Here is a 9,486-nt window from a genome sequence, read left to right on the forward strand (position 1 = left end):
AAAAATTCCATAACAACAACCAACGAATCCATGCAATACTCACTGTGAATAATACTAAAGCTATTAAAAAATATTTAAAAATAAATTATATTTGCCTAACTAAGCAATTATATTGTCCCGTATTTAAAGTAATTTGAGTGCGATGCAACAAAACGCAGTAGTTCAATTCTCGGTAAATATTTAGTACGCATTTAGTCATTCTTCAGTCGTAAAAATGCAGTGTTCGGTGTTTTGGTTAATGCTTTGCTTCACATTTAGCCTTTGCTTGCAGTACACGTACGCTGTTACAATGGCCAAATTTACAAATGTGAAATGTGCGACGCTTGACAAACCCTTCGCTGATATCGCCTATTGCAAACTCAAAGCATTGTCTCGCGATGAAGTCGCACTTTCGTTGCGTGTTAATCTCTTCGAACTGCCAGTGAATAATGTCAGCGTAAGTCTAAATCCCGATCATGTTTATTTCGAAAAGTGTAATTGTCAGTTTGTCATATGTATATATGTGTATTTCAGTTGAATGTGGAATGTTTCAAGAAATATAACGGTTATCGACCGTTCCTGTATAACAAGACGGTGGATTTTTGTGACTTTCTACGAAATAAGAAGCGTGTCGGGTTGTTTAATCTAGTTTTCAAATTTTTAGAAACCTATTCAAACATCAACCACACTTGTCCTTATAATGTAAGTATAATACAAGGTGAAAAGTGAAATTTACAGGGTGGTTCATATAATCAAAAAACTAGACTGTATAACCGTTTTTTCGGCCTTTTCGTGCATTTCGGTAATCATTCTATTATTATTAAAAACAACAATCATACCTTGTCCACAAGTTATGTTTCTGGTATCGAAATTATATTATCATGAAAAGTATTATACATGGAGAGTAGTATATGTAGTATATGAAGCACCCTGTATACTAATGATCCATTTAATGCCATGTTTATTGTTATTTCAGCATGATATCATCGTTGATCGACTAATTTTAAAACCGCAATATTTTGGCTTATTACCACTTCCAGCGGGGGAATATCGCGTGAAGATTAGCGTTGGTGCTTATAATGATTGGAAAGCAGTTTTCAATATTTTTTTACAAGTTTGGGAATAACTAAGTCCGTCTAATATGTAAACTGTGAATGTAATATTTATTTAAGTATTAATAAAGCAAAGGGTTGATCGGGAGCACTTAAGTTTTGGTGTTCCAGAAAGAAATGATGAGAGAGAATTCAAAATATAAAGCTACTTAGAAGCTAATCTCCTATAAACAAAAAAAGAAACAAAAATGCTTCTAGAAAGCTAACCAAGAACGCAGTAACGTAGATTATTAGATTATAGAAAAATGTGTTCATTATTTCATTAATTTTGTGATATACTTCTAGCCGGAAATGGTTGAACAAACAGTACTCTGACCTCTTTCACCCTTCTGAAAGATATGTTTCCAAGTCGGCAATGAACCTATCATTCGTTTTACATATTTCTTGTAATAATTGTGGTATGGAACTGCCCTCGTACATAAAATTAGAGGAATGACAAACAGAATTACTGATTTATTTATAATTGATAGGATAGCCGATACACATGCAAGATCACTGGATCGTAAAATAAATAAAATTGCACAGAGTCAATTGCCAAAACGATATTTTTTGCGCAAAAAAATTTAATAATTATGAAATCAAACAATACCAAGTACGGTGAAGTTAAGTTCAGGTGTAACCGTACATTTTATACTCTCGCAATTTATTCATTAAATTTGATTAAGATGATACACAATTTTAACGATATATTCGGCATAAAGTCCACTAGAATAGTCACAATCATTACATATGTATATTAGGTCTACAACTTTGCTCCCGCCGTTTTTTTGTAAATTTAAGTTTTTTTTTTGTATAAAAACGGTTACAAATGTCGATGAGCCTCAGCCGCACTTTTCTTGGAATTAAAAAAGAAAAGCAAAATTCCCCGTAAATGTCTAGAATTCGGCTCAAAAAGTGACATTTTCAGTTGAGAATAAGTTTGGGATGCAAACAGATCTCTACAAATATTTTGTTGGGTTAATGTTGACGCAAATGTCCAAGATTGATATAAAAAAAAATTGATTTAATCGACCAGTGCTTGACCCTAGAGACATCTATTGGAAAACGGCAGAAGCAAAGTTGTAGACCTAATACTATATGGAAGCTGGTTCAATTTCTGGACCGATTTCAACTATTTTTGCCACCAAGGTACAATAACCCAAAATTTTATGTGCCCTCAATTTAGTTAAGATATATCACTTTTTAACCGGTATATACGGTATAAAGTCCACCATAAGTTCAAAAGTTCGTATATGAGTATATGGGGGTTAGTGAAAGTATTGACCAGTTTTTGCTCATTTTAGGTATAGAGAAACTATGTTACAAGAAACACATCTCCTTTCAAATACTTTAGAACGTCTGAGAGATTTTCCGATATTTTCGGTAAAAAAAAATTTGCCTCGAGCACTGAGTTCCTCTTGTTCGATATCTGGGACCTTGAAAAATTATAGATTGATTTCGGTGATTTTTAGACGGGCGATAGCACACTAGAACTTCGGTATTTGTGCAAATTTTGGGTCCGATATCTTCACTGGTACTTAATTTATATATTGTAAAGTGGAGGAATCAGATAGAGTTTAAAAGTATGGTATAAGGAAATTTGGCGTGGTTGTGAACCGATTTCACCAATTTATAAACTATACTATATCGAGTTCCTGAGTTATAGGGTTTGAACCATAAGTAGGCGACGCCACGCCCATCGTACATTTTTTTATATTAAAGTTTTTTTGTACCATCTTTACTATAAAATTGAGGCTCTCTGGTGTTTTTCCTTATAGAATTAACTTTTAATGGTTTTCAATATAACCTTTGTATGAGAAATAGGCGTGCTTATAATCCGATTTCATCTACTTTCATGCTTTGCAATAAAGTGTCTGAATGAAATAGTTCAAAAAGATTGGTTTATATAGCTTTAGTGGTGTATGAAATGTATAGAATAAACTTTAGAGGGGCGGGCCACACCTACTTATCCAAAAAGAATCATTCCATAAAGAATAAAAGAATCGTTCATAATTTTGTAATCCTAACACCTGCCAGACCTAGTACTTTCAGCTCTTTCACACAATATGAAACAACTGCTGCTCATTGAATTAACCCACTTGACGTTCATGCCACAACTGATCAGCATTGAAAATGCAAATGCAAAATGCAAAGGCAATTGAAAAAATAAATAAATTGAAATTAGCTCACGACTTCTTATGGCATAAAAATTAAGAAGTAAAGGTCCGAAATTTCACAATTTGCATTCACTTTTGGCGAAATGCAACACTTACTTACACTTTGATTGTCGACGCCTGGGCGCTTTGTTGTTGTGTCTGCAGGTGAGTTTACGAAGCCAACTCTAGGTGTATTTGTATGTGTGTGGGCGCTGTTGTGGTTGCAAATGCAAAGTGAACTCGATTTTATTGAAGGGTCACCAATCAGCAGGCAGCTGGTGCCACCAATGCAATCGTTGCAGTTGCAGCTTCTTTCAGCAGTCTCTGTGTGTTAGATGTAAGGCACCGACAACGATGGCGTAGCAAGTGAAGGTGCATCTGTTTATCACTAAACCGTTACGAAATTTATGTAGTTTTTTGTTGATTTTTGCTTGTTTACATTCACTTCTTGTCGCTTACAACACAACTACTTCGTATTTTTTGCCTTTTTGTTGTTGTGTTTTTGCTAATTCATGCACTCGCAAATCGACACTTTATTTGAATGATCTTGTTTCCATTGCCACTGGCAATGTTCTAAGTTTAGTTTTTGGTATTTTTTAACTTTTCAGCGCGCAACCGTTTTAAACTGCTCAAGAGTTTGCCAGCGTTTGGAGTGCTCGAAATGTAAGCGCACCTCTCATAGTTGCATAAAGACGCAGATGTAGATGCTGCAGAAAAAGAAAAAAGATTATAATAACCATGATGACAGCTGCGGCAGGTGGCAGTTCTCGGTTGCCAGCTTAGATTGTGCTGTGCTGCATGTCACTTTTTAAAACCATCAGTGGGTGAATATGTCGACTTTGTATTAATCGCGAGATATATAATACTTATATACGAATTTGAATTTTACAGATACACATATGTATATTTAAACTTAAAGATTTGAGTTTGTTAGTACATATAAATACAAGTGATGGTTAAGCAGAACACCTTGAAAATTAGCTTTCTTCAGATGGAGAATCAATAGAATATAAGGCGGTTCAAAAAACAGTTTTCAAGCATAAATCGGTCGATACCGGCCTACAATTTCACGTTCGATATTCGTACGAAGTTCATTAATCGCCGCTGGCTTTTTCGCTTAGATCATAGACTTGACGTAGTCCCACAGGAAATAGTCTAACGGCGTCAAATCGGACGACCGAGGCGGCCAATTAACTGGGCCATTTGATGAGATAACACGTTCACCAAACTTGGTTTTCAATAACTCGATTGTGACATTCGCTGTGTGGCTTGTGGCGCCGTCCTGGTGGAACCACATATTGTCAAAGTCCTTATCATCGAATTCGGACAAAAATATTCGGTTATCATTGAGCGGTAGCGATTCCCATTGACAGTAACGTGCCAGCCATGATCATCATTTAAGAAGTACGGCCCAGTGATGCCGCCGGCCCATAAACCACACCAAACCGTAAATTTTTCTGGATGCGATAGTGACTCATGAAGTACGTGTGGATTGCTGCCTGACCAATAATGTAAATTTTGCTTATTGACGAAGCCATTCAGCCAGAAATAAGCCTCATCGCTGAAGATGATTTTTCGTTGAAAATTCGGATCATTTTCAAGTTGTTGCTCAGCCCAGTTCACGATAATACTACCATTCTGGTAGTCAAGCGGTTTCAGTTATTGCTTCAATTCGATATTGTAACGATGTAGGCCGAGATCTTTTCGCAAAGTTCGCCACAACGACGTCACAGAGAAGTCCAACGCTTGAGAACGACATGTGAGAGAGAGAGAGACTGATTTGGGTCTTCCTCAATTGATGCCTAGCGGCAGCAATATTCTCAACACTACGGGTACTTATTTGCCTCACTGGCACAGGAACATTTTGTACTGTGCCTTTGAATTCACATTTTTCCACTAGACGCTTAATTGTTGATCTGACAGGACGATGATGACGACAATAAATTGGACGTAGCGCTCTTAAAGTTGACGCCACTGACACCTAATTTCGGTGGTAAATTTTAATAATTTGGACTCGTTGTTGGATCGAATATCTTCCCATGATGAAATGACAAACCTTACTGAAGAGAAATGTCAACAGAGCGGGAAATGGCGTCGTTTGCTGTACCTATCGATCTACTTTTGTAGCGTCTCTTTTGAAAAACACTTATAACACTTTCTTACTTGCCGAGTGGTAAAAATTTCTTGTGTATAGGCCGCTGTATTGGATAAATAGGTTGATATAAGTATTTATTCTAACTGGGCTTAGGACTTCATTAGCCATCGTTCTCTGTGTTCTTGGAAACGTTCCTAATTTTTGCCAAAATTTGATTTTCAACCTACTGAATATTAAATTCTTTAAATGGTTTTATGATATGCTTTAACTAATATTGGAATACTTTAATAATTATGGAACTGTCTCTAGTGATCGAAACCTGTTCTCTGTTTTGCTGGGCTGGGATTAGATTATACCCTGAACAGACAGGGACACCCTGAATATATTAAGTTTGTCACGAAGTTTGTAACACCCAGCGTCCAAGGAAGCGTCGGAGGCCCTATAAAATAAATATATAAATGATCAGTATGTTGAGCTGAGTCGATTTAGCCATGTCCGTCTGTCTGTCTGTATATATACGAGCTAGTCCTTCAGTTTTTAAGATATCGTTTTGAAATTTTGCAGATGTTATTTTCTCTTCAAGAAGCTGCTCATTTGTAGGAACTGCCGATATCGGACCACTATATCATATAGCTGCCATACAAACTGAACGATCGGAATCAATGGAAAACTTCCGCATATCTTCACGAAATTTGGTGTGAGTTATTGTTCATAGAAATAATTTAATCTCCGAAAAAATTGTTCAGATCGGTTAACTATAGCATATAGCTGCCATACAAACCGAACGAACGGAATCAATTGTTCAGATCGGTTAACTATATAACCTTAATGTTTCCTTAATGTTGCAAACAATCCGGCTAAAAAGTATTAGTAAAATGTTTTCTTTTTTTTTTAATTACTTTTTCTTACGTCTTTAGATTTGCTTAAACACATAGTTACTAAAAGAAATGTACCTGTGAAGGGTATATTAGCTTCGGTACGTTTTTTCTTGTTTGCCTTGAGTTCGTTAATGGCAATCATTTATTGTGAGGGAATGAATTTTCAAAATTTTCTGAGTCGATGTTTGTATGGTTTGATGAATTATCAATTACGTACACTTTTTACAAAGGGAATGTGAAATCATCTTCGAAATGCCAATAAAATACTGAGCTAAAAGTGCAGGATTAATGTTCAAAGGACAGAGATCGAATGACTTTGCAAATGCATGACTTAAATCGACGATTAACGTTATTCTGTCCGATAGAGTTTTCGAATATGATATATTTTGAATATAAGTTCGATATTGTATGTATATATATTTACTCCCTTACTAAAAATGTATTGGATCCGAAATTTGTGAAGCCAAATTTAAAATAGTTGCTTTATATAAAAGGAAAGGTCTTGAGCTCTATTAGTTAAATAGTCAATTGAGAAGGCCGAATAGTTATTTTTAGACAAAATAATAAAACCGAGTTTTTTTGAGGTCACCAACTAAATGTATTCCTTTTTCGAAAAAAAAATTCATTAAATTAATTTTTGAAAAATTTTAGACTTTTCAAAAGTTTCACTAAAAATATGACTAAATGACTAAATAATTTAGTTAAATTAGTAAAGAAAGAAATTAAATTAGTGAAAATAGGTTTTTAATTTTCCTAAAATATAATTTCAATAATAAAATAAAAAGTTCCCTCCCTAATACCCAAGTTCTTTTCACACACTGTGCATGCTTCTTTTGAATGCAGTGTGACGATGGTGTCTTCATTAGCTTAAAATGAATTTCATATCACGCGCCTGCGGATTTAAATTGTTTACATTAATGCAGACAGACACAAACACTCGCATTGCATTTGTATTTTTGTATATATTTGGTTCATGGCAGAGCTCTAAAAATAATCGTAATCTCAATCGCAAAAAATACAATTCATAAGCTCATTTTCAATGCGAAAAGTGGTGTTGAATGCAGACAATTTTACTGGGACATTGTTGAGCTTTGTTTTTGCCGCCGGCCGTTTGGCCTTGTGCGCGTAAAGCTGTCGCTTTGGGTTAAACTGCAAATGAAATGCGCCAACTTGAGTGAGTGTAATCAGAAACTAATAGTGTATATATTGTTTGTTATTGTCATTTGTGTTTCTTTTTTTAATTATATTGTAATTTGATGCCTTTGTTGATCCGTTGAACAATATGTTTAAATATAGAAATTCTGAAATTGTGTTACAAAGATTTGGAAAAGCTCAAAAATGAGTGTAATACTACCTATCAAACTCCTCTTCTTCAGGAATGGTATCTGCATAAGATGATTTAAATGATTACTTTATAGTTGAATAAGATTGGATACGATTTTTTCTAGGAATTATTTAATAGACAATGCTATAGAATGATGAAAATACGTGGGAATTAGTCCAAGTTCAATGAGAGGTCTTGGCTTAAATCAGGTCGGTATTCAGCTGTTGGAATTCTCTTAGCTTATGATATTGGCCTTCCTTAAAAGTCTTATTCAAGGAGTTCGGCGTCAAGGACATATTTAGGCTACCAGACCACTGTAGCGTTGCTTGATTACGGGAGCAGCTGATAAATTATTCTGAAGTTCTACCGCTTTCAGGATAAGGAGCATACACTCGGATAGCAGAACGGCAATCCTGGAGATGTGCTCGCTGACTGTTTTCTCAAAACAACTCAAGAAGTGCTTGATCTCACTATCAATAGAGTCAAGCTACTTTAGTATCAGGAACGTTTGAGTTCCAGACCATAGTGGTATCGCTGAGAAAAGCAGAGCCGAAAAGCTTGCGCGTAAGGGCTCCCTAGCTATAACCTTATCAGATGGTACCTCTATCCTCCTGTATCTTGGCGCTGGATCAGTAGTCTTCGATTGAACATGGCATGCATTGGCTAACGACCAGTTCACAATGGAGTAGAATATGAGTTCAGCTATTTACTCCTAGCAAGGTTCAGCTCGTCGTAGTGGTAGGATTCTTTACTGATCTTCGCCGTGAGGCTAAATATCCTGCCGGATGCAAATCGCCAAAGACTTCTAGATTGAGACTTCTAGACACTTTCTTCTTCACTGTCCAGCTTCCCTAGAATGCGGCTGAAACAGCTTGGCAGGGCGAACTTCGACGAATCAGTTGAACTGTCATGAATACATATAAGTTGCTTCAACAAAATTCATTTGTCGGCTCTTGTGGGTCTTCGACATCCATTTTGAGGAGTTTGAGACATCACAAAGGACTGCCGATTTCAGCTCAGACAAATAAGAATATCATTATATTAATTTTTTTTTACGGAAAATTAAAGATTTTTCAATATGACCGATAGTATTAAGGAACACTGGAGAAGTAAATGAACAATTAACTTAACAAATTATTTAAAATTTTTTTCTCATTCCATTTCAAAAATTCTGTTCAACAGTTAAAACTCAAGCAACAACAACAACAAAAGTAATTATACACCGAAGAAGCGCTAGCACTTTTTCACCCAGTTGGTTTGTGATTTATTGGTCTCAATTAAATTTACTAGGCTAACAAGCACAACAGCAACAACAAAAAAATCGAACGAGCGCAACACAACAAACGTGAATTATGTGCGAAGTATACAAATGCAACTGAAAATTGTAACAACACAAACATAACAGTACATACATACATATATATGTAGAAATATATATAGACGTGTGTCTGTAAATAAACCTTACAATAAAGAATTGTGCGCGAATTCGTTAACAACGAAAATGCTAACAAAACACCCACTTAATTGTACTCATTTAAATGAGCGCAAACACACACATATCTCGCGATTATCTATCAACAGTTTTTGCTTTTGTTATACTCCCGCTTGTTGCTGTTAATCAGCTCATATTCTACTCCATTGTGTTGAAGTGGGAGCACACGTTGTAAGGTAGTTTGTATAGTTTGTAGGTTATGTTGAAATTTTTGGATGCTTTTTTGAATGCACGCTCGGCACGGGCGAGTGCGTGCCGCCACGGATATTCACATATCTATACTTAAGTTTATTTGTAGTGCAAATGCATGCGAGTGTTAGCTGGGATGTATCGACCGACCATAAACAGTCAATAACCGCAGGTATCTTCTGTTACATATACGATATGAATAACTACAGTCTTGTGCAAAATTTTGGTAACTTTTGGATACCAAAATTTTTGTTTTTTAATAACTACAGTCTTGTTAAAAAT

At 35.6% G+C, this 9,486-nt stretch overlaps 1 protein-coding gene across 1 annotated transcript; it reads left to right on the plus strand.

Annotated features, from left to right (window-relative positions):
- The first annotated feature begins 218 nt into the window (after positions 1-218).
- On the plus strand, positions 219-1,108 carry LOC114805320 (uncharacterized). Its single transcript, XM_054230273.1, has 3 exons — positions 219-436; positions 514-681; positions 956-1,108. The coding sequence occupies exons 1-3, from the start codon at positions 239-241 to the stop codon at positions 1,103-1,105; spliced, it is 516 nt and encodes a 171-aa protein (XP_054086248.1). The 5' UTR covers positions 219-238; the 3' UTR covers positions 1,106-1,108.
- Positions 1,109-9,486: the final 8,378 nt, after the last annotated feature.

This window comes from Zeugodacus cucurbitae, chromosome 4, assembly GCF_028554725.1.
Source record: "Zeugodacus cucurbitae isolate PBARC_wt_2022May chromosome 4, idZeuCucr1.2, whole genome shotgun sequence".
NCBI classification, from domain to species: domain Eukaryota; kingdom Metazoa; phylum Arthropoda; class Insecta; order Diptera; family Tephritidae; genus Zeugodacus; species Zeugodacus cucurbitae.

What these genes read in the sequence shown, in the direction of transcription:
- LOC114805320 (XM_054230273.1), top strand. Translation starts at nt 239, where the DNA reads ATGCTTTGCTTCACATTTAGCCTTTGCTTGCAGTACACGTACGCTGTT. An exon ending in TGCCAGTGAATAATGTCAGC is followed by an intron (nt 437 to 513) that starts GTAAGTCTAAAT and finishes TGTGTATTTCAG; the next exon opens with TTGAATGTGGAATGTTTCAA. An exon ending in ACCACACTTGTCCTTATAAT is followed by an intron (nt 682 to 955) that starts GTAAGTATAATA and finishes TTGTTATTTCAG; the next exon opens with CATGATATCATCGTTGATCG.